Source organism: Cyprinodon variegatus, unplaced genomic scaffold (assembly GCF_000732505.1).
Source record: "Cyprinodon variegatus isolate N-32 unplaced genomic scaffold, C_variegatus-1.0 Scaffold1304, whole genome shotgun sequence".
Classification (NCBI taxonomy): Eukaryota; Metazoa; Chordata; class Actinopteri; order Cyprinodontiformes; family Cyprinodontidae; genus Cyprinodon; species Cyprinodon variegatus.
In genome coordinates, this window is record NW_015151757.1 from 125938 (window position 1) to 152571 (window position 26634).

General features: G+C 36.1%; 1 protein-coding gene across 1 annotated transcript in view; it reads right to left on the reverse strand.

The window, feature by feature from the left end:
• Positions 1-26634, reverse strand: part of LOC107102721 (CUB and sushi domain-containing protein 3-like) — a gene marked incomplete at its 3' end in the record, with an annotated part of 164716 nt that overhangs the window by 122869 nt on the left and 15213 nt on the right. The window contains exons 3-4 of the mRNA XM_015402128.1: positions 18276-18388; positions 6446-6640 (exon numbers count right to left, since the gene is read on the reverse strand). Coding sequence (XP_015257614.1) covers positions 6446-6640; positions 18276-18388 — 308 coding nt within the window. The remainder of the gene's footprint in view (positions 1-6445; positions 6641-18275; positions 18389-26634) is intronic.

Consider the following 26634-nt stretch of genomic DNA (forward strand, 5'->3'; position numbering starts at 1 on the left):
ACTGTAAATTTACAGTTCTAGCATTTCTTTTTTTAGTAACATCTAGTAATATTAAGAATGTAAAAAATAAAGCTGCTATGCTCATGTGGCATCAGCCTTGATTAGTAAAAATGAATTCAAAATAGTGTTAGTGAGAGTAAATGAATTTGGTGTTTGAGGCAAAATAATTTCGAGTAATCGCATTTAGCTAAAGGTTACAAAAAGACAACACTCTGCCTGAGTGGTTAAAATATGAAACACTTACTGCAATGAAAATTAAACACTGTGATTATCAGGAATAAGTCCAATGATCTGTGGAGAGTCTTTCCCACTAATTTAGTGAAAATGTACTTAAGACAAATAAAAAGTTCACTTCCACTTAAGATCATAAAATGCCACTTGGACTAAATTTTTCTACATGTGAATAAAAAAAATTAAAGCAATGCTTTGAAGAAATTCATAATGCAAAAGATGCAAGACAGAAGTTTTGTGTTCTTTTTCTTAGAGAAGCACTCGTGCAAAGTGTTGGTGATCATGAGATGCAAACTAATGCCAGAGGCTTAGAGCTTGTTAACTACAATATTTTAAATACCTTCACTTCAATAGGACTTTGCCTATTCTTTTTTTTTAGGTTGCATGATAAAATCTCAGGTACAGCTTTATCAAATTTTGTTTATCAGCAAAAGAGGGCCACTGAATGCTGGGCAGTGTAGCAAATCAATAGAGCACGCTCTGATTTAAAAAAAAAAAAAAGGAAGATGGGTTCGCCTTTTAAAAAAATGGTGTCAGGAAAAAAGATGGTGCAAGGATTAGAGTTGCTTTAGTTGAGCTCATTTACATCCCCAGCATCAGTAATCTAATGCTACTTGAGGAGGGATTAAACCTCTCTCCCCTTGACTTTGATCAGATATAAAGCACTTGTCTTTCTGCTTCGAAATATTCACCCCCAAGGATAGAAAGGAAGGAAGTCATGTATAATTTTCAACACTATCTAAGGTACTGCCTTTGTGATAGTCCCATGTTAATGTAAAGCAGTGGCTCTTTCTGCAGCATGTCTAACAGTTGCTCTATAACATCATATCAAATTGTAGTTAGGCTGAAGACTGAAATTAGGTCTATAATGTGTACAAAGGTACAGTTCATGTTACTTTATATTCATTGATGTGGAGCATTTTATTATTATAGCCATCTTTTAGGCACATCAACTTTTATATGGCTGTAAGAAAACAACAGGATGATGTAATTAGTGACCAGACATAATAATAACAAAAAAGAAAACAATAGAAATACACAACAAAAGTAAGAATTTGTTCTATTTTCATGATGAAATTATAATGACCTGAATCAACATCACCTCATTACTGAACTTTGTACTGGACGTGCAAGCTAATTTCTAAAATCCAGATTCTCAATTAAACCTTAGCGTCTAGCCAGTTTCATTATAAAAGAACAAACTGTACCAAACATTTTGCATCACTGTAGGCTCAGTTGGTACCACAGAATGTTTTTCTTTAGCCTTTTTTTAACAAAGGTTTGTTTTAGACAAATGTTCTTATTTTGTTGAAGCCTGACTGGCAGCCAAAATGACAGCACATTAATAGACCACGTTCTCATGTTACCGTGATGTTTCCTGTTTGCAGTTTCATTGCATAGTTTAATGAATGTCAAGATAATCTTTCAACAGAAGGGATCAAAATATTGTATGTGGGATGTAATGCATAATAAGCATCAACATTTCTGTGGCTCTTAATTGTTCATTTTGTTATATTTTTGGTCCTTTAGCTAAATTTTTTGTTTGTCTATCACCTTTTCAATGTTAGAAAAGATAAAAACATACTGCGCATTAAATGAAGGTTTCAGTCTACCATTATTTTGTCAGACTTTTTCACCTTTCTAAAGTTATATGAAGCCTATAAAAAAACCTCCCACTCTGGATAAAAACTGTTTCAGAGTCTCTTGTCTGGCAGAAGCCTGTGGCCCATTAGGACTAAAACGTCTCACCACAAAAACAGCTTTTTCCTGTCTGTTGCCAGTCACATTAACAAGGCCCAGGTCCCCCACTGACATTGTCCCCTAATTAATGAAATTTTATATTGTTGTTACTACATCTGCTAGAGTTTTTTCTCTTTGCACTTTTTTTTTCTTTCTCTCATCATTCCTATACACATTTCATTTGCTTATTCCACAATATATATTTATTAACTCATTTATGTCACCTGTATGTTTCTCAATGTATAGTATTTGATCACCAAAGGTAATTTTGTGGCAATAAAGCTGTCTCTCATTCTGACAACTCTTTATTTAAATGTCTAGATGTGAATATACATTTTTTAGCATCTAAAACTAAATTTGTTTTGGGATTTGTTTGTTTTAGAATAGAATTTAAACACTTAACAATTTTGTTGATAGTTCTGGGGTGAGATTGAGATATAGGTAATCAGTATGAAAGTGAGCTGTGACTATGGTAGAACTAAGGGGTTGCTGCAGTCAAGATATCAGGGAGAATTACAGACCTTCAACACCGTTACTCAGCATACCTTGAAAATTGATGCCCAGATGGACAAGGAGTGATCAAAAGAACAATATTATAATAGTCAGGACACATGAGCGGTCACAGAACAACATGAAGGTTCAACCTGTGTCTGTGAAAAATATTTCCACCTTCTATCCATTATTAAATTTTAGGGACATTATCGAACACAAGATTGTTCACCTTTGAAATGCCCGAAAAGCTGTTTTAGTGCAGTCAAGTCAAATATTATATATAATTATGATTAACATGCTATTCATGTTCATAAAAAAATCGTTCAAGGTCACTGAATCAAAACAGTTATGGAAAGATGAAAGGACCAAATTTCCTCCAGAGCGATCAAAGTTGTTGCCACCAGGGGTGGTAGTTTTTTTGTTGCTGCGTGTTTACCTTAAAACAATCAGTGATCAGCAGAAGGCAGGATCTCCTAGGAAATAAGATCAAAAGACCATCTGGCTGCATACAGGAGCAGGCCCAGATATTGTTCAGAGATTATGGCTCCAGCAGCGCCTGTGCAGTCTTACAAATAAGGGATGTTTCTGGCCCGTGGCAAAAGCAGTAACCACACTCCATAAAAATGGTAGGGGAACCCTCATCTGCATCTTTCTCCAACCACTAAGCCCGTTGTGTCTCAAAAATATGCCAAGCTTTTTTATCGTTTTGTGGTAAATTTAATACCAAACTTTTCTCTGTTGGCTTGACCAGTTTCTGCACTAAATATTAAGGTGAAGGAGATCTTTGACTCCTTTCAAATACAACCATTAGCTGGATTTTCTTGCATCTACATCTAAGGCATCCAGCTAACTAACAAATTAGCTGAAAAAGTAGCCTTCTTTTCACAGAAACTGCTGCTCTGCATGGAATGACTGCAGGGCTATTCAGAAAAAGCAAAGCACAGCAGAGAACAATTGTAGAATGAAAACAATTTCATAGCTCCAAAAAAAGTATTTCAAAAAGCTCCAGACCAAATCGCCTCCCAGTTCTATGCTCTTCTGCACTTATAAGAGCTCCCAACTTTTATTTTGTAACTATAAAATAATAATTTTATCTTTTGAACTTCTATTTTTGTACCATATCTAAGTTAATAGGTATTTTCTGGCTTACCAGGTCAGCTTGAAAATGTGTAGATTTCAGGTTTAGTTTCAGACATTATTCATCTGGAACTGCTCCCATTGACTTTGTTCAGGGCAAGAAGGGACGTTAAGCGGAACTTTCTAAGCCGATTGGGAGAAGCAACACATAGTGCCCGCCTACAAAAATGTGGTAACAAGTGAAATAAACGCAGAAATCAAAACATCTTATGCTTTTATGCTCTTGTTATTCCTCTATCAAAGATGAAATTGTGGAATTTGACTTGCTTCAACCTTGTGGGCTGACAGGTTTATTTGAGTCCTGCCTTAAACCATAATACTACATTGTTTATGGCCGATCTGAATCGGGTCAGACTTGAACGGTTTAAGTTGTCAGTTATCAGCTTGTAGGCAACGTTAGGAATTTTCAGGAGTTTTGGAGATAACTGGTAATACAAAAGCTTACTCTCTGAAAAACAGGTCATTTTTGTATTTTCTGAAAAATTGCGTTGCACCTTTACAAATATTGAGGTTATTACAGCAGAAAAGCCAGCAGTTGACTCAAATTATTAACCCTCATTAAGGTAAAGTAAAACACAACAGCTTTATAGTTAGTCAAAGCCTATTATGTATAATCTATCTTTTTATTAAACTGCACACCATCGGTATTTCATCAGCAGCGGATGCTCCAAAGCATGGTCCCGATCAGCAATTCCTTTTGAACCTATTTTTATCCTGTAACAATAAATCTTCTGATGAAACCATCCAAAGCGGATGTCCAATAATCTGTTCTATATAATTCAACACAATGCATTAAAAGCGTATTGCAGGCATTATTAGATTTGCATCAATTGACACTGCTTTTGTGGCACTTCTAGTCAAATGTGCTTGTACGCTACAGAAATCAGTTTTTTTCTTTCTTTTTTTTTTTTTTTTTATACCAAAACTTTTAAATTTGTCTTCTTAAATACATCGGTTAAAAAAAAAATATGTGTGTATTTTATGGATTTTCTCGACAATCAGAAGCAACCAGCGTCCAGATTTACTCAGATACCAATAACAACTCCAGGTAAGGTGGAAATAGTAAAGAAAAAAGCAACAGAGTGCTGCACTTCTGTGTTTTTGGCCACAGGTGGCAGTATATTTAGAAAAGTGTTGTGCCTCTTTAAGTATCAGCAAAACCTTAAAAATAAATAAATAAATAAATACAAAACTATATCTGCAACAACATCCAAATGTATACCATTCTTTGATTATCAAGAAATGCACAAAAACCATTGTCCAGTGCCGAAGATTTCTCCATCTATATAAAAAAAAATTTGAAACTTGATCTCTAATTTTGGTGAATTAAAATATACTTTACCATTTAATATCACTTCATTAAACCTGAGGTTTAGGTTTATATTATTATCAAAATCATTAAATGAGTTATATTTTAAATCTCAGGGATAAAACTCTAAAATATGCATTATTAATACTAAAAATCCCTGACCGTGACGTGTTGCCCTGTCATTCAGGACACACATGGCTCAATCTAGCTCAGAAGGTGTAGAACAATATACTATTTGTAATTGTGTTGTCTATTTGACATTCAACTGTACATAGCTCCATCATAAAATATCTGAGCAAAACAATTTTTCCAATAATAGACCTCAAAACATATACATATTTGGGCTGGCCCTATACTTAGCTTCAAATCCTGATCTTACGTAAATGAAACAGCGTTTATGGAATTTTGAGAACATGAAAAGTTAGACAAAAACTGTAATTTTAATTAAACTCAAAAAGCTAAATGAAAAGGTCCAGCATAAGTAAATAATGCAAAAGTAAAATAATGAATGATGCTTAATGATTTTCTGGGTCAGTTGTGAACAAATGGGCTCATTAAAAGACAGAAATGATTAAATTAAATGATTTAGAGAGCATTGGTCCAGCATTGCCCATCATTCATCAACCTGCTGTCAGATAGAACTCATCATCATGCTGTGGTGTCTTCTCTCACTCTGCATACATGATGGTCTAGTAGGAGAGCTCTTGATCACTTTTTCACTAAAATTTGTTTTACTTTTGCACTAAATAAAATGCTATAGAAGATTTAACTCCCCATGTGCATAAATATATTATTATGGGTAAAATGATGCAGGCTCTAAGAAGTTTTCTAATCTTTTCCTTCCAGGTGTTACCTGTGTTTTCATTTATGTGACAATATCCTTTAATGGAAACACCATGCAAAATCTTAATACTCACATAAAAGTATGAGCAGTGTTTGCATGTGGGAAAGTTCTACTTTGGTGCTTTGTAAGCTGAAATGTCAGCAGTATGCATCATTAATGACTGAATGAATAATTGCAGAAGAGATGTACAGCCCTCCACTCTTTCACAGTCAACATATGGACTAAAAGCTGCAAAATTATTACAGAAAACATTCATATATTCAAGCTAGTTGTCCTCAAGAGATAAATATTCAATTAACCTTTTAAACCATGGAATCTCCAATCAGCTCCTTCAACATGATTAAAATCTTTCCATCCCATCTGATACCAAACATATTCATTGCTCTAATGAAGGGTTGTGTCATGCTTTAGTACATGAGCAACAGATATGTAAACCAATCCCATAGCCATCAATCTGCCAATCATTAAAAAGCAATTAACAATTAGCAGTTAGTAAGGAGAGGTCAGGATAAATTCGTCACCCTTAGTTTTGAATTTCTTTGGGGAACACTAATGTAAAATGACATCAAGTACTCGTTTAAAACCACATTGTACAACTAAAGGAAAAGTAGGAGGAAAAAAAGATAAGAACTTTAAAAATTAAGTTTTTTTATTATTAGAAAACATACCCTTTTGTGATAAAGAATTCTCACCTCTGCAGATTGGCACTGGGAAATCCCATACTGACACTCCAGCTGCACTGGTCACACAGGTGAGGAGTGAATGCCCATCCAGGACGTAGCCTGTGACACACCGGTAGCGGATCTTGTCACCAATGTTGAACTGAGTGCCATTGCGTATGCCTTTGGGTGGAACTCCTGGGTTTCCACATGAGCTGCTTCGCAACTCTGCATGAAATAAAGAAGGAAGACAACATTTTTATGATAAACAAATATTAGATTTTTCTTCTTAACAAGCAATTGTTAATTTTGTTTAACATGCTAGCTTTCCAGTCATGGAAACCAGTCATTTTGACATGGCAGGTTTTGCACACAAAAAAAGATTCTGTTTATTTATATAGTATAAAGAGTATAAAGCTAAAACAGATGAGGAAGGGGAAATATATTGTCCAATGACGGCTGTACCAATTTACCCATCTACTCTCCATCTCTATGCATTAAAAGATTTCACTCGATAACATGAATTTATTGCTGATGTTGAAATTAAGTGAAAAGCAAAGTATATTAACTGAATGTACAGAAGCCAAAGGAAGTAAAAATGCTAATGAGAAATATAGTCAGGTGATAAAATCTGCTGAGGCAATCTTCTGTTTTAAACCTGTGTGACAGGCCCAAGAGAAGGCCAATTCAAATGGCTTTAAAAGAGACATAGGGGTGATAGATATATAGATATGATTTTAATATTTAATCACAATATTCTTTATTTTCTTACTGTAATAACTAAGCCAAAAAGAACTGAATAATTTATGCAGACGAAAGAATACATTTGATGGATGAATGTATGGATAGATGGACGGATGGGAGGATGCTCGCTGCATTCCACAAATCAAATGTATGTATTGATATATATATATATATAGCATGTAATTATGTTCATAAATTACTCTCCAAAGAACACCTCCTTGTGATGACTGAACAACAAAGGTAAATTTAAATAAACTTTTTTTAATTGTGTTCCTTTTTGTTTTTTGTGTAGTTTTTCTATTTGTGGCTTCATTTGTGTTATCTAGAACATTTCTAAACTATACAGGACTGACAATAATAGTATAGACCTAGCTCTCAGTTTACTTGCCATATACCACCCAAAGTGCACAGGTCCAAAAATTGTGTGATATTTTCTTTGCTTTAACTCGAAAGCTGATCAAAATTGGCATTTAAATCAGGATGAAAGGAGCTGACAACACGCCGTGGAGGGCATTGGTCAGGTTATACCAACCTGTAGAAACCAGGGTATACTACTTGACTCTACTCTTATCTTTGCTCCAAAACATGCTTCGGATGTATTTAGCTAATTCTATAAAACAAGGGTGTCAAACTCATTTTCATATCTACGAACGTTTATGTTATCAGAGCTGCTTGAACCCCTAAAAAATGAAATTTAACTCCAATTTATTTTGCAGCTTTATCCACTCTGTACACTTTAAAAGAACATGTGTTTCTGCTTCATGACATATGACTTTTTTTTTCTCTAGATGGCCAGATAAATTGATGTGATGACCCAGATTCAAGTAATGTGTTCATGTTGTCTGATATGAATATGCTTGAGTAGGAAATTTGACATTGATTGGTGAAATAAATCATACAGCCAAACGCAAATATTTTCATACCCCTGGAGGATTTATTTGTAGAAGCAAAAGGTGTGGCTCATGTAAAACATCTTTGAAAAATAGGAGATGTCTTAATGTTTGCATTTATCTATATGCATGTTAAGTTCCACGTCATTTGTTCTTAGTAGCATAGTTATACCATTAAGATTTGTTTAATATTATCTTCTGACGACTACTAATCTAAAGTAGAAATGTACAAAGAGTCCACTGGTGACCAGGAATAGCTGCCTGGCACTTTAGCTGTGACCGACTTATCAGGAACATGTATGGCAAGCAGTAAAATGTCACGGTAACAAAAGAAGTTGTATGGATGTTCCAGTGGGAATTTTTAGGGGAATTAGGTTAAGTGGAACCAATTAAATGGGGAAAAGTTGATTAAAATAAAGCTGCTCTTAGTGCAAGTGTTTATATAAAAAAGTATAAAGTAAGTACAAATAAGTATAATACAAATAAGTACAAATAAGTAAAAGTAAGTACAAATTGGAAGATAGGATTATTTTTTTAACAGGTACAGCAAGTCTGAAGTTATCACGGAAAGGTGCTCCGTTTCATCCTTTTGAGCTTTCAAACTCTGTCATGTACTTTGCTGAATTTGGAAAAGTTGGCAGAGTTACAGAACCTAAGAGTTAAAGTAAAGGATTTCCATTCTCAAATGAATACAAACAGACACTGCTGTTTTAGTAATGCTAGGGATCCGGTGTGAAAGAATCTGAACAACGAATTTTCTGCTTGCCTTGAAATAGAACAAACCCTCCTTTTCCAGCTACTACTCTCTATGACACCTGCTGTGACATTGACTCTCCTCTTCTTGTTAATTATTAAGAGCTCAAAAACAGACCAAAGAATTTTCAAGTGTTCTTGCTTTTTATGTTGCTTTTTCTAATAGAATACTTCTCAAAGATAAATTAGAATTTGTAAAAAAGAAAAAAAAGAAAAGATGAAAATAACTTGAAAAACTTTCATTGGTGTAATTTTAATATAGAACAGTTTTCTTTTCTCCGTGCTTTGAGTGACCACAGCCTTCTGGCAAATTTTTACCCATTTTAGGCATGCTTTGTAATCCCTCCAATTAATTTGCTAATCAGTTATTTCAAACCTAAACACAGAGATGGATGGCTTCTTTAATTCAACTTTTGAATGTTTTACAACATGACACCAAGTGTTAACAGTTAATCTTGGGGTAAAATCAGAGCAGACTAGTGTTCATCTTAGCAAGTATTTTTCCCCTGTGAGTGTCAGAATGCATTTGTTATTATCTTATTTATTAATAATTTTCATTTGAAAACATTAAAAATGTGACAGAAGTTCTCAACATTCTCTTCAATTTTCATAACAAGGAACATTTTTTTTTTATTAATTCACTCAAACAGTTGGTTTATTTTTGATTTTATGATTTACTTTAGATGTAATTATCACCATAAAACTCTTTGATGAAAAGTTCCTCACAAACTTGTTGCTGAACACTGAAAAATTGTGCAGCTTTGTGAGATAATTATTCTGACATCTCCCATCTGTTTATATTTAATTATTTGAACCAACAATGAATGAATCCCGTAGACTATTGAACACATTGATCAATGTTTGAAGGATCAATAGATAGATATAGAAATCTGTAAGAATTAATATTATTTGTGTATTTGATGTTAAAGTTAAGTATTTCAGCTACATGGAAGATATATAGTCACCTTCAGATAAGTTAGTCACTTATCTGAAGGCAATTTGAATGTAAATATTACCCAAATCCACTTACTTATTAACCTTTAAAGGAAACTCCTGATGAAACCTACCTGAATGCTGCAGCAACTAAACGTGGCTTCAGAAAGCAGAGACCTTTCTAAGCTCCTTTTTGCAATGTCAGAGTTGGTCTTATTGCTTCTATGCACTGCAGAAGCTATATCCAGCTGTGAATAGCTTTTACTTCTTTTTTTTCCTACTTCAAAGAAAGAGCTTTCCTGCTATGAAGTACCCATCTCCAAAGGAGTCAGGAAGCTAGACCAGACTGGATTGGTTCCAGGAACTGGTGGAGCATACAAGAGTAAACCAGGAGCCCCTTTGAGGAAAATAGCTTTTAAACATAAAAATAATCATAATATAAACATTTCCTACTCTCAGACGGTTCAGTTTCCTGCCACATAAACTGGTGAACCAACAAAAAAGTTTGTACTGATCAAGATGTAAGGAAAGAAAGAGAATTATATGAAACATCATAGGCCTTTTAAGTTCTCTTCATAAAGTATTTGCTTTCATTCCCTATAACTCATTGTGATCTATTTATCTCCCCTAATATTTTCTTTAAAATGACACTACATCAAAATTATAAACATTAGCAGTGGTGAGACAAATAAAAGACCACAAGAATGATCATGCATGATCAGAACAGTCAACTGTCAGCTGTATTATAAGAAAATGGAAGTGTTTGGGAACGACAGCAACTCAGCCACGAAGTGGTAGGCCACGTAAACTGACGGAGCGGGGTCAGCGGATGCTGAAGCGCATAGTGCGAAGAGGTCGCCAACTTTCTGCAGAGTCAATCACTACAGACCTCCAAACTTCATGTGGCCTTCAGATTAGCTCAAGAACAGTGCGCAGAGAGCTTCATGGAATGGGTTTCCATGGTTGAGCAGCTGCATCCAAGCCATACATCACCAAGTGCAATGCAAAGCGTCGGATGCGGTGGTGTAAAGCACGCCGCCACTGGACTCTAGAGCAGTGGAGACGCGTTCTCTGGAGTGACGAATCGCGCTTCTCCATCTGGCAATCTGATGGACGGGTCTGGGTTTGGCGGTTGCCAGGAGAACGGTACTTGTCTGACTGCATTGTGCCAAGTGTAAAGTTTGGTGGAGGGGGGATTATGGTGTGGGGTTGTTTTTCAGGAGCTGGGCTTGGCCCCTTAGTTCCAGTGAAAGGAACTCTGAATGCTTCAGCATACCAAGACATTTTGGACAATTCCATGCTCCCAACTTTGTGGGAACAGTTTGGAGCTGGCCCCTTCCTCTTCCAACATGACTGTGCACCAGTGCACAAAGCAAGGTCCATAAAGACATGGATGACAGAGTCTGGTGTGGATGAACTTGACTGGCCTGCACAGAGTCCTGACCTCAACCCGATAGAACACCTTTGGGATGAATTAGAGCGGAGACTGAGAGCCAGGCCTTCTCGTCCAACATCAGTGTGCGACCTCACAAATGCGCTTCTGGAAGAATGGTCAAAAATTCCCATAAACACACTCCTAAACCTTGTGGACAGCCTTCCCAGAAGAGTTGAAGCTGTTCTAGCTGCAAAGGGTGGACCGACGTCATATTGAACCCTATGGATTAGGAACGGGATGTCACTTAAGCTCATATGTGAGTCAAGGCAGGTGAGCAAATACTTTTGGCAATATAGTGTATATATATATATATATATATATATATGTATGCATGAGATGCTGCAGTTGTATGCTTAAACGAATAACTTCTTCCCAGGTCTTTGCAGAAGTCTTGCATATACTTAGGAGTTAATTCAGACATCAATTAAACATTTTGGGAGCTAGGATGTATCTTAAATATGAACAATCTCTTGAGAACTGGAGTTGGTCTCATCCAGACTGTAAGGTTAGTCTGTAGGCTTTACAGTTAATAAAGTCTGTAGAATAAAAACACAAATCAAAGACAAATCAAGCATAGTTACATACATATTTTTAATTTCTGAAGTAGTTACATAGTTACAAGCATATTTTTAATTTCTGAAAAAATATTTTTAATAGACATAATTTAACTAGTTTCATAACAGCTGAACCATTGACAGATAAAGCACCACATTAAAGCCCTATATATCTTTAAAAAGATGGAACTCAGTGTTTGACTCAAGAACCTATAAAAGAAAAAAATATGATAAATGATTACAGAATTGTTTCCACTAAAAAAAAAAATAATTCAAAAGCTGAGTAAGTAATTCACTGTTAAAATCTCTCCCATAAGCTGATTATAAACTGTGACATAGTTTTGTGTAACGTCTAGAATGGAGTCTGTTTTTATTTATTTTTTTATTATTGTCTAATGCAGTTAAAATGCTGAACAAAAGGTGTTCAAACATTCTGAGACCATACAAAAAATCTCAGAACTTATTTTACGACTCACACTAAAGATTTCCTCCTGCGAACTTTGTGCTTAAAGGGAGCTCTAGTTTTAGCTGCCAGATGTTTCAGGAGATTGCAAAGGGCTAAATTAAAACACGATAAAAAGGCAAAGATATTTTGAGGGAAAAACAAGTATGTTATGAATAATTTATGTGGTCATAGTAACCTTTAAAGGATTTAATTGTCTATGTTTTCCCAATGCTAAACAAAGATTGGTCTACTTTTGTTCTGTTACTCTGAGGAACAGGATGTCAAACAAAGATTGAGGAAATATGCATCACATAAACTTTCCTCCACTGGTTACACTGATATTGTAACTCTACATCTTCTGTAATCACCATGATTAGAGGAAAATAAAATAAAAGTTGAGGATTGCATGAAGATAAACTCCTTATTATTTAAGACAAAGTGGGAACTTTATCATTTGGGGCAACATTTTTACCAACAGTGTGGAGCATTTAATAAAACTGTATATTGAAGACAATCAGACAAGAACTTATTAAATTGTAGCCACAGCTCTGATATTGGGTCATGACACGGTCTCCTATCATGGTGCTAGTAAAACATACTGTACATAGAACATATAGACAGTGTCAGAGAAGGTCATCAGAAAGATTTGGTCTAAACGCACTCAGCATAACTTAGCGTTGCATTTCAGGGAAAATAGGACCATGGATAACAATGAGCACTTAATTTCAAACATTTCGATAAAAATATTGATAACAATAAGTCCCCAAATTAAAGATCAGCCTAAATGAATCCTGGAAGAACAGCAGCTTGGAAACAAAGAAGGATAGTTCCATATTAAAAAAACTTAACCTAAAGCTAAAATTTAATGTCAAAACTGAGGTTTTCCTAAAACAAACGAAACATCAATCTGGCACTGCATCATATTGTAACCAACCTAAATTTCTTTTGGGGAATACATAAAAAAAAACTGATGATAAATTCATCATCATGTTTAGCTTTTTCAAACACAAACACTCCAGAAAGTGAAAATGATTAAATGGCTTCAGGATTTAATAAAACACACAACTTAAACGCTCAAACAATAGAAGTGGGTCTGGCTCGTCTTATTCTGAATAACAGTAGCAAGGAGTGAGTTATGTGAACTAGTGAATAAGGAATTTCAGTTTGAGATTTCTCTGGGGTGAGCTATTTATTTCAGCAGTATATCTAATGACTCTGTAGCCCTTTGAAGAAGATGGAAGTTTGACGGAGTCGCAGTGTTGTGCACACACTTTTCCCACAGGAGCTGCCTGTGTAGACTGACTTCCCAGCTAGATGCTTCACTGGTTGCTAAGATGAGCAGACGTTTTCATGCAGGTGGGGAGGAAAAAAAAGAGTTTTGACTGAAGCTGTGTAAGATCTTACTGCAAAGCAGCTGGTAAACAACACATGCTCCTACATGCAGACAAACACTTTTCTGGCTCAACGGACAATCTGCAGTGACACAAACAATTTGATTTAGGCAACAAAGATGATTTCACATTTTATGGGTCAGATGTCTTAAAAATCGACAGGTTCTATCTTAGAAGGTTTTTTCCTGCAATGCTTACATTACAAATATATGCCAGCATCACCAAAGGTCAAGTCCATGCTGTATGGAGAATTTGTCAGATATATACAAATATCTTAGCATTAGCCTCCGTTGCCAGGCTGCATTCCATAAAAGGCTCAACACTTAAGTAAAGCAACTGAATCCTTTAAGCATCTCTGCAGCCATCACTGTTCTCTAAACGAGCAAAAAAGTTTCAAAGGTACGTTCTTATCACTAAAACATTTCACAGAATAGCTCAATTCATCGACTAACCAATTGAGAAATTAGATTCAGTCTGAATGTGTCCTTCATTGCGTCCTTGTAGAGGAAAGATTAAAATCCAATTCTGGTCAAGATTGAATCATCTCTAACACCCTTAAAGCGCCTCACAGTTTTTTGTCATAAGAAAGAGCAGCACATCCATAGTCATGTGAAAGACGAACCTAAGAACTTTAACATTAACAAAAACGGCTTAGGCAGTGAGAGGCTCTGTATTGCACATAGCAAATACTTTATGGATGTGGTTCGGCCATTTTTCTGTATTTAAATTATTAACTTAAAGAAGTCCAACATGCTCACTTACAATCCTTTATATTTTCTTAAGCTAGTTACACAAGAAGGAGTAATTGCTGATAGCAAACAATGAAAAAATCTCTCTCTCCCTTTCCATAACTTGTATTAAACCCCATTGGGGTAATATAAAAGTCAAAGAAACACTGTGGATACTCTGGTGTTGAGCTATGTCAATGTTATACTGTAAAATACATGAAAAGGAATCTGAAAATTCCTGATATGTTTAGTGTCAGTCAAAACTGTAGGTACAGACATAGCAAACAGTAAATGTCTGAATCAATTTCGGGTTTTATGATTTATTTGGACACTTTGGCAGGCCAAGCAAAAATGGAAAGGATCTAATCTGAGTTCCAATTATTTTATGATAAATAACAACAAAAAAAAATACATAAAATAGTAAAAAAAAAGAAAAAAAAAAGAAATGCTGGATATTTCTCCCAACGTATTGCTTCTTATCCTCACAATCAAAAGCTACTGTTTAGGACCACTGATTCCTTAATTTATTATTCTTCTATTACGAATTAAATGTCATCGGTGGAAAGACGGGCATCCTTATGCTCTTTTTTTCTGACGTATTAGAGCAGATTTTCTCCTCCAACTGTTCTTCTCATTATTCAGTGAAAAGGAAGATTTTTGACTCACTTCTTCCACTCTATCAATCTCACTTGATAATTAAGGGCATGAAGTCTTCTTCCTCTCTATCAAATTTTTTAACAACAAGACTTTTAAGAAATATTTCCACATTTTTATCTTCTGATGTAATATTAATTCCTGGTTCCCCTGGTTACTACTTTAACTGTTGTTCAGCCATTTTTAAAGCAATCAATATTCATGATTAATATAACTTAAGATCTATTTCCAAATCCCTTTTATTGACCAAACCTTGGAGAAATATTAGCATTGTCCCCCACAAACAAGGTCAAAATACAGCAGCTGGTGTCCTCACCAGAACAAATATGTTACTCAAAGTCTTGAATTTTGAATTGATGTTCAGAGATGATTTTAAGATGTTATTTTTAGTTAATAGATCAATTAATGACTGCACTTTTTTGTTGTGTTTAAGTTTTCTTTTTAAGTTTTCAGTGATACTTGATGTCATTCTGTGTATTCTAGTTTTATTGGTTTCATTTCCATTTTGTGTTATTCTAGTTACTTTTGATTGTATTTGAGTTCTTAGGTATTTCTTGATTGCCTTCTTGTGTCAGTTTTTTTCCCCCAAGCTCCCACCTAGATTCCTCTGTCCACACCTGCTCCGATCTGCTGATTAGCCTGTTCTTTGTTCAGTCTCCCATTTATACGCCTCATGTTCAGTCACTGTTTGCTGGTTTCTCGTTGTTTCCTGGCTCCTCATTTGTATTTTCCTGGATGTCTCCCAGATTTTTGGTGGTCTGTATTTGTTATTTTAGATTTTTGCTTCAGTTGCCACTTTTAGACATGTAACCGACAAGAACTCATCTCTGCCTCCCTCATCTCTGCATTTGGGTCCTCCAAAAGCTCCACATACTCAAATTGTATGATGAAATCGCAGGGTTTAAAAGTTCATAGCTCACAATGTATGTTCTCACACTGTGTGGCCAGATGCTTTGATGTGATCTACCTGCTCAAAATGCATGTCTAAAAACCACCCATCGGACTCAGCGCCGAGAGATGGTGCTGGTCAGACTCGTCAATCTGGAAGAAGAAGAAGAAGAACTCCTTTGTTTGCACATGCGCAGTGTTCGAGGTTCTGGTAAATCGGCTCGTAGATGCTCGTAGCTCTGCTTCAGCAGCAGGATTTGTCCAAAAACACCTCACGATGGCTGACTGAACTTCTAACATGTTTGATTTTCTCCTGACCTTACGATTCCTGATTGGGAGGTGGTTGTGGAAGGCTGATAGCCCCTCGTTACCCCCTTTATACTACATGATGCAGGACGCAAGATAAGGCTGAAACTCGGCCCAACTGAAAAAAATGTACGCACGACTGGAAAATTTGCCTGAAAAGGGCAAAACATTTTACAGTGTATGCCCGGCTTTAGATTTGCTATTGACCTCTTTCTGAGCCCACAGCAAGATTACTGTTAGGGCTACTCTGCTACTTAGCATTTGAAGACTGATCAATGTCAGCTTTTAAAACTCTTTAAAAAATTATTTATATGGGTTGAATTTTAACTATTAATTCTATATTTTTTTTTAATTGCTTAATGCATTTTTTTAAACACTTAAATAAACAATAAATCGATCACAAAATATAATGCAATACAAAACACTTCGCCACTGTTTTGATATAAGAATAATTTGTACCATTATTACTTTGATTTTATTTTATTTGGATTTTTAATCTTGTACGATTCCAAAAGATCTCACTACAAGCATTATCCCTTCCCCATATTTAATGAAACGCCCAAAAGCAAGTTGCAGGGATTCTATACTGTACATTAGTTTTGCAGCAACCAACCCATGTCTGCTGTAATTTTAGATGGAAATTTGACCACACTTTATATTAGAAATTCGTTCATTACCTTTTTAGGAAAATCTCATACATTTTCAATAGAATTTAGGTCAGCAATTCACCTTGTACTAACAACTCCATTTAATTTTTTAACATTAGGTACTGCCTGAGAACAATGATCCTAAACACATTAAGGGTGTTCTAATCATAAAGACATAAGCTTCTAGAATGGGCTGTCCTAACCTTAATGATATGCACATATATGAGTTTCTAACTCATGAAGCAACTTATCATTATAGTGTTCTATTCTGAGTTTAAAGTATAAACCACATAACTGATGTGACTTAAACATCATTTTAAAGAGGCATTGGACTTGCAGGAATTTATGCTCCGATCAGGATGATATGCTGCCACACTAGGCAATTTAAAAATGAGTGATATCCTGAAAAAAAGATAAGCACTGCATTGCATGATAGAGCTTTCGTTCAAGCATTGATCTGATTCCCTCAATTTCAGAGGGATAAAGCCTAGGTGTAAATTCAACAGGAAGGCTATCTTAACTGCCTCACACGCTTCTGCTCCAGCCTACAGGTGCATCCCTTTGACTCAGCCAATCATTGTCTAAAGACTGTATTTACAGTAAAGCTACATATCAAAGGACGACCTTGCTTCTATTTTAATTTCAACCAACAACACAATAACATAAATGAATTACCACAGAATACATTTTTAAACTTGAGTTTTACTGTTTTCAGCCTTTCAGATTAGTTTTTTAGACAGAAAATAATCCATAAGTGAAAAGAGACAGATGGAAAGAATTCAAAGGACAGACAATTTGTAATAGGGTAGATGGCTGGGATGAAGGTTAAAGTGGCAAGCTCTGGGGCAGGTTTGCAAAGAAGAATGTAGTAAAGAGAGGTAGGGAGGTTGATCGAAACGAGACTAAAGGTTCAAGCTGTTTGCGAAGAAAAAAGTTACCAGAACATTAAGTTTGAAAAGAAATGAAAAGGGTAAGAAGGAGGGAGATATAGCAAACTTGGAATGAGAGAAAAAACAAGAAGACAAACAGGACTTGAAAAACAACAGAAAAGCAAACCATTACACCAGATCCAGAGGTCTGTGATCACAAAGGGATGATTCATTTGTAGGAATTCCTCCACAACAAACAGCTTTATTTTTACAAAGATATTTTGGTACATCAATTAGTTAAACTAATTCCCTCTACCACCTGCTTTGCAATATTAGATGCACCTCTAGGGTAGCAAGACATTTTAGGGGGAAGAGATGTTGATTTAGAAAATAGGAGAAGGATTTGCCTAATTCAAGTGGCTAAGTGTTCTGTAATTTAAGAGTGAGGTCCCAGAGAAAATCAGATAAATTAAGTGTGATCACACCTTTCTCTCTCTGGAATAAGTGGTCTCTATTCCCCATGTTGATGGATTTATCCTATAAATGGGGGCCCATGTATAAGGAGTAGTCTATTGAATGTAAAAGGCTAGGTAGGAGTCAAAGAAAAGAAATGATGATGTTCTTACCTTCATAAGCTGCCTTAAATCCATGAGCGCTTACTGCAAAGTCACTGGTAAGCCTCAAGGAAAAAACCGAGTCAGAACTTGTAACAGGAGGAGGGATGGTGAATCCTGTTAACCTGCAGATAAAAGAAAGGGATCTCAGTTTTAACTGTTTTAGTTCAGTCACATTGTAAACATGCTGCCTGTCAATATATCGAAGTAACTGTAGTATATGCCTACTTGGTGTTAGAGGATCCAATAAATCACATAACACTCCATAGAGCATTTTACAGAATGAAAAGTTCAATGTTTTCATTTACTGTAGAAGAAACCTACATGCTAAGTCAGAACAATTTAAGATCCTTAGGATTATGTAAAATGTCAAATGAATAGTGCTTTGCAGGTTCCATACCATCTTAACTTAGCCATACAAATGGGAATCCATGTGATAACACAAGACAAACCAAAAATAGTTTAATTGTTAAGTGAAAGGAGAAGGATAAAGGATTCAATGTTTTATTCACAAATGATAAACCTCACTCTAAATGCATCACTCCAGTATTCCTGAAACATGGCAGCATCAGTATCATGCTCTAAGGAGGCTTTCCTTCAGCAGTTCCAGGGAAGCCAGTCAGTGCTGCTGTGAAGATGTTTGGAGATAAATACCAGGTATAGCTTTATCTACAAGTAGGAAATAAAACACAAAACATTCAACCTAAACTATAGCTAAACTACTAAGATCAAAACATAAAAGACAGGACCTACATCCAAAGACACCTTGTAACAAGACTTCAAGACCTGTCTGCTTAGACCCACTATATCCAATCTGATTAAATTTAAGCTATTTAGCAAAAAGGACTCTAAATGATTTACAGTTGTCATTGCTGAAAAGGTGGTTGAAATAAGTATTCATCTGGGTTGGTTGGTTTCAAATGCAGGAAACAATTCTCACATTTTTGTGAGCAAATGTATTTCTTGCCTTTAAAAAATATGAATAGCAACATGTTTGAAAGCTTGAAAAGCAAAGCCCATGTATCCTATTAGCTGCTTCAAAAACCAACATTCTACACATTACTAATAAGCTATCCTAAAAGATAAATCTACAAACACTGTTGGATCTAATAACAAACAAAAAGTAACAGAGGAAGAGTGTACTCATCAATAATAGATTAGGTTACTATTCTATCAAAACCCAAGTGGGATCCCTCCCTATTGTAGAAGGTACTTCGGAGCTCACAGCTACATTGTAACAGGCTGATTCATTGCTGCATTTCAAATTAGGTGCAGATCCAAACAAATCCATTTACTTTCATGATGTCGTAAAAGAGATGTGTAGCTGACCATTCCTCAGCAGCAGTTGGCGATGTTCTATCGACCTTTCACTGCAGTGAGCCAGGAAGCAGGACATCAACTAAAACCTCTGTGCAGTAGTTGCCTCACGCTCCTTTTACTTCTTCTTGGTAGTTTTGAAGCCGTTTAAAACTGAATCTCGACTTGACAGTAAGCCAGGTAAATAATGTGTGTGGCTGGCCAAACTTTGAAAAAAGGAACCCTTGCAGTGACAGCAGAGGGGCGAGGGCTGTATTTACAGCTTCAATAGAGTTTCCAATTATAGCACTGTGAACTGTGCAGTAAATAATTACCCTTTTTTTGCAGGTACTTACAGCATGTCCAGAAACCATCGGCAGTAACAGGGATGCAATTTTAAAGGCAGGAAATATAACTTAAGTGTGACCTTGTAAGACGCATTATTACTCAAAAGACCATTGTACTCAGTTTAAAAGGAGCATTGGTTTAAATTAAAAATGAAAGCAAGCAGGTGCTCTACGAGACAAGTCCTTGTTGTTACTTGTTAAACAATAAACCACAGAGAAGGAGAGTAGGACACAATTTCTTCTGGTCACTTTTTATCCTTCTTGACAATGTTTTGGAAGATTCAGAGCTGCTTAAAGGTATAGAGGATGATCTTTTATTTCCAGGTGCATCATCTAAATAAGTGGTCCTCCTCATTGTCAATCATTCTGGTGATATGTTTATGTAAGACCGACTATGTGTTCGCCCTGTTAGCTCTCTTTATCTGTGCATGGTGAGCTACGGTTTCAGCCAGTTATTGAAGCTCACCTTTCTTTTTCTTTTCTGAAAATTGCAGAGAGTCGTAAGAGAAAAAGTCTCTACGAAGTGTGTGAGAAGAAAAAAAAGGCCTCAGAAGAGGCAGATATATCCCAGAATGCTTTGCGTGGAAAGCATTCTGAGATTTACTGTCTCAGCGGCGCACTGTCGCCATAGGCTGTCGCTACCCGACAGCGGCGACTAATAACAAAGATGGTGCAGGCACCGTGGGGAGGAGGAATTACGTGACCAACGGAGCAAAAAGCAGTGATCATCTGTCCGAAAGGTCAGTTAACTGAGTTTGCTATAAAGTCTACTATATTGTCCCCGCTGTAAACTACACAGTACGCTTGTATGAGCTTTGACAACCGCATATTTTAAACAGGGTATGCATCAGCAGAAATGGGCTTGTGCAAGCTCTTGCACACATATTTTTTTTTTTAAGTGGAGAGGGAGGGTCTTTTAAAAAATCCTCCATGATACCTTTAACAATTCTAGAGTTACTATAGCATTTACAATATAAAGGAAAAGGTATGTTACTCTACTTTAAGTGCTATTAGAGGGAGAGGGGGTATGATAAGTAAGTTGTACCTCTTCATACCCCTTTTATGAGAATTTTCATTAATCCATTCAGTTCTCTGATGTCTATACCGACAGGTGTATTTGATGGATGGTTTTGCTTCTATTCATGTGAATTTAGTTAGTTTGGAAATTGGTTTTTGGTTTGATGTTAACCAGTCTATTTTGTGTGCATTTGGTTGATTCATTTATTGTTGTTTGTCAAAATTGTCTGAAATAAATTACTTTTTATTCAGTCATCATTCATTTCGCAAATTTATCTCCATAATTACAATTTCTGCAGTTTGATGGTTAATAGAAACGTGCTTAGGGTCAGCAATAAAATAAAAATCCATATCAGCCAAAATAGAATTAGTAGGTGTGGCTTTTTAAAAATTAATTATTGGCCAATAAACTGCACTTGATTAATTCCTGGTTAGAACCTATTATTAATTAAAAACTTAAGCATTGTAATCTTACTCCCCACATTCCTTTAGGAATTTGAACTCCATAGAAAAACATTAAATAAAGTCAGAAGCCAACATATAAGTTTGCTGTGACCTTGGTTCAGAACTAAAAAATGATGAAAGGCTTGTCATGTACCAGAGAGCCGTCAGCCGGTCTTTAGGAACAACCTAATGGTATATCTGCAGGGGGTAAAAGAGTAGGAGGAATCCACAGTACTTTTCCAAGTTTAAGTAATGTGTTTTCAAAGAAATAACAGACTTATGTCGAGCTTGGAAGTTTTTAAAATAACCCCCTTTCCAAAAGTTTGAAGAGGGGACCATTGGGGGGGTACTAATTACTGTCTGAGAAAAACAGAACAGAACAATCAGTGGCTGTAGAGAGCATGCTCACATTGCTGTCCATGATCCAAACCAGCCTGAGCACAGTGGAGACAGGAGACAAAAAAGGCCCCCCCTGCAATAGGTAAAATACAGGGATATACCTATGCCCAACTAATGAGCTTGTAATTAAAATCTAAAAGTAGCTCTCTATTTATTATCTATGCAGGACTGAAAGTAAGGCTAAAAATGTGTAGGAGAGGAAAAAGGTTTGCTGCTATGGCAACATGAGATGCGGAACAGGAAGTACAGGGTAGAAAAGAAGCAGTGTGACAGCAACATACAGTAAATTAACAAATATCAACCAATATTACCAAGATCAGAGCTCTTCAGGATCCAAAATCTAAACAGTCCCAGAAAGGAAGGATAAATCTTTCCGCAAGGAGTTAATAGGTAGGAACAAAATAAGGATTAAAAAAACTAAAGCTGGTCAATCTAAAACGTAATACAGGAAGTAAAGAAAATATATTAAAGTCCAAACATACATTTTAGGCTTGTTAATAAACATATAAAACAAATGTTTAGAAAAAAATCCTACAAAAGTTTGTTTATGCAATCAAGAACTTGTAAATTTCCTGAAACACACTGAAATTTAAAACATACTGTGATTTTTCTAATGCCTAATCCAATTGGTTTGGATTTGTCATATACCTTTCCACTCCTGTGATCTGTGTTTCTTACAAAACAAAAAATATCTCTGTGATGTCATCCTAACTTCAGCCTGTTGCTTTGGCAACAAGAGCATGAGGTGAATAAATGGAAAATGTCATAAACAGTTAAACACCTATCGGCCGGCTGTCTTTTCTAACCTAAGATCATTGGATCTTGACATCATCCACAAGTTTACACTACACCTTGGTGTAAGATACAAAAGGTATAACCAAATCAGAGCCTTATCTGAACCTAGAGGAGGTCAAATTAAACAGCAAATGCTTTTTTCCACTGTCAAATAAAGGAAGTAGTACATTAGTTTAAGGGAGCTGGATAAATCTTGTGACATAATTGTTGTTACAGGTTTGTTTAAATGCTTGAAATTAGGATTTATTGACCACTTACTCAGATGCTCTTTTTCATCCTTTGGAGTTAAAATGTTACTACAAATCTTAAAATAAATGTACAACCAGAAATACGCATCCACTGCCTCATAATGTACAAGCTATATTTATCACTGGTTGCCTTTATTTGAAAGAGAGAAAAGCCCGAACGGTGCTGTGAGCCTCAATCCTAAACCAGAAATTCTTAAAATCTTTAAAAAAAAATATAAAATCAATGTGCTCCTAATATAAGCATTTAATGAATATCCATCCATCTTCAGCTGTTTCTCTTCTGTCAGGGTGACAGGGGGCTGGTGGATACACCCTGGACAGGTCACCAGTCCAATGCAGGGCAGATAAATACCACCAGGTACAAAAACACACTGATTTAGAGACGCTAGTCAACCAAGAGAAGAAACCAGAATACCTGAAGAGAACAGATGCATGAACAGGGAAAACATGCAAACCCCATGCAGTAAGACTTCAGTTCCGGGAATTGAAACTCGGACCTTCTTGTTTCAATTGGTGCAACAAAGTGTGTCAATGTCCAGCCCCCAATTGTCACAATATTCAGTTAATGAATATGCAAAACAGAAATTATCCTTTGTTTCCAGTTATGGATTAAATGACTTAAAGGTATAGTGGAGCGTGTTCTTTTTTTGGGTGGATCTTTAAAATAAGTGTTCCTCCTAATTGTAAAGAATTCTGGTGATGTATACGTAAGGCCATCCTATGTGCTCATCCCCATTTTCCCTTACCGGTGGTGAGTCTGACATAGGGGAAATATTGCAAATCTTCTTTTGGAAAGTAATCTTTTATGAGTGAGCAGCAGAGGCAGTGAAACAGCAACTTTTAAACAGAGCATGCATGAGGAGAAATGGGCTCATGCATGCTATCGCACGCGTTTAATAGGCATTCCCTCTCGGGAGCGGGTAAAGCATGTCCAGAAGTAGAGGATTTTTGAAATTTGGCTAAAATATTCCACTATATCTTCAAATTATCACATTTATCAGTGAAAAACTCTTTGAAAATAGAAGTGTTGAATTAATCTGGGAAAATGTGTTTCAATAGTCTAGTGATATTTTTGACAGTTCAATATTTAAGGTCCTGTAAAAAAAGCAGCGTTAGAATCTGTTTGTCAGTTGTTATTTATTTGATACTTTTTCCAAAGACCAGATGATTGTACTGTAATTGTATATTTCCAGGATCCAAAGAAAGACGGCAAAACATGACAGGTTTCAATTCAAACTAGATGTAAAAAATAAAATTAGCAATGCTGGTAACTCTAGGTATCACTGAAAAATTGGAATAATATGAGACTGGTCTCAACGAGTAGAAGATGTAAAAATTGCTGGAAAAATCTTATTCTCACAATCACTTTTTGAACTTGTAAAGGTGTAGAAATCTAACATTATCAGCAGTGGCACAATTTTACAGTTAGATTTCAGAAAAGGCTTCTTTCCTGGAGTTACATATGAAATGACAAGCCACCAAGATTTTTCTAGGAACCTTCAAATGAAAGAGCTTTTCTGACCGAGAGGCAATACATTTTTCAACATACAAGAAAAAAACTGCAGTCCTTCACACAATAAGAAAGGTTAAACATAAGAAACATTCCACTGTGTGTTACTGTAGATCTGCATCTTATTAGCTTAAAATTATTGGTATGTTCAACCAGTAGAATTCGATTTAAATATAAAATGAGCCAGATCATTTGATCCTTCCAGGAAAGTAGTAACACTTTTTTCTTTGACATGTGATAAAAGCAGGTGCATTAGAAGTCATACAAGGTCACAATCGCATGCCTTGAGTTAAAAGCCTTTTATGGTTATGATAAAAAGCCGCCAAATGCTCAAAACTGTGAGGTGGCAGAAAAGACTTCAGTTTTCAAAGTCAAGAAATGTAATTTTCTCGATAAACTTGAAAGGTAAAATTGTACTTATGACAAAATCATGCAAAAATGAAAATGAATCAGCCTCATGAATAGAATTTCACAGCACTACCACTATGACTTGGAGAGAGAGAGGGAGAGAGAGAGAGAGACCAGGTGTTATGCATCTGTATTGGTGTCCAAATCCACCAGAAATGTCAATCCGGGTTCAGAGACAACAGCTGCCTGAGCAACTACAGCGTCCCCTGTTTATGAATCACAGCAACAACAGTGGCAAAAGAATGAGTTTATGTGTCTGGGAACAGAGGGCCAATAATTGGCTGGACAGATGCAGCCTTTGCTTCCACCTGAACACACTACATCAGCCCTGAAGGCAGCTGTCAGACATTCCCGCCACCTGATTAGTGTGTCAGGGAAGGAGTTTGCCATAGAGGAACAGAAGAGGGAGACGGAAATGATGTAGCTCAATTTGTCTAACTCAGAGTCTGTCTTTCTCCATATGTCTCTTGCTCAATGTTGTATTAGCTCTGTAACTCTAAAGCTCATTGTTTGTTTTTCATTTCACGGGATCATTTATTATCTGTGAGTTTTACTTTTTATATTCCTTTTGTTTATGGCTCCTTTAGGCTTATTCCTTTGAACTTTTGAATTTCACCAAACTCAATGCTGTCATCTCTGAGCTTCAGAGCAGATAAAAGGGAGAAGAAACAGACTAGGTGGCCTCACCAAGTAATCAGCTTAATGAGACTGGTTTCCTTTGGTTTATAGTTTCAATCAGTTGAAGAAAGCTAATCTGTTATTAAATGAAATAGTAAACTAACAGCTTCAACCTAAGAATAAAATAAGAAATTTCAAAACTAATATAGGAAAATATATAGACCTTACAACATGCCAGCATTATTTCCCCTTATTGTAGCATTATTATTGTTCTAATGCATATATCCTTTTCATTTCAGTTTCCTTTCAAAGTGCTTAATACGTCCCTGCATTGTCTAAATATATTCTAAATAATTTTTTTTTTAATCAGATATTGAAAACTGCTCACCATTCCACACCAAAAGATCATAAAACATTGAAAATATATTGTGCTTAAAAAAACCATGGCAAGAGTTCTGAACAAGATGACTGTTCTGACGGCATGATCAGTTTTGGGGGCGATAGTGGCGTCGTGGCGTGTAGGAGTTGGCCCTGAAACCAAAGGGTTGATGGTTCAGGCTCCTGATCTGGCTTTCATTGTTTTTGTGTCCTTGAGCAAGACACTTCACTGGCATTGTCTACTGATGGTGGTCAGAAGGCCCAGTGGCGCCACTGTATGGAAGCCTCTCTTCTGTCAGTGAGCCCCAGGGCAGCTGTGGCTACAATGTAGCTTGCCACCATAAGTGTGTGAATAAATGAATGACTGAATGTAGTGTAAAGCGCTTTGGTCAAGTCTCCTGACTTGAAAAAATGCTTTGTAAGTACAGGCCATTCACCATTTTCCGACTTATGATGTAGCCTTTTCATTGTCTGGCCACCCTCAGTCAAAAATCCTTATCTATTTTTGCCAATCAGCATTGAGCCTCCTACTACACCACCCACCCCTGATCCATAGACACTCCAAGACTTTTAACCTCTCTTGAAGTGACGTACCGGTATTTTGGCTTGTTATCCAATCAGGGCTCTACTTTCTTGCTGCTTACCTCAATAGACCAACCTCAAACTTCACATTTCACATAGAGGCTGACAGGCAGAGTCCAGAGCAGAAGAGCGGATTAAACAGCTGATAAATGCAGAATATGATATCAGGCGCAATTTAGCACATATTTAATGTGCCTTAAAGCCTAAAGTTATTAAGTTTCACAATGCATATTTACCAATAATCTTACTTAATTTAAAGCAGAGGTTTGGCCTTCCTATATTTAATAGAGAAATTGCCTCTGATATATATATATATATATATATATATA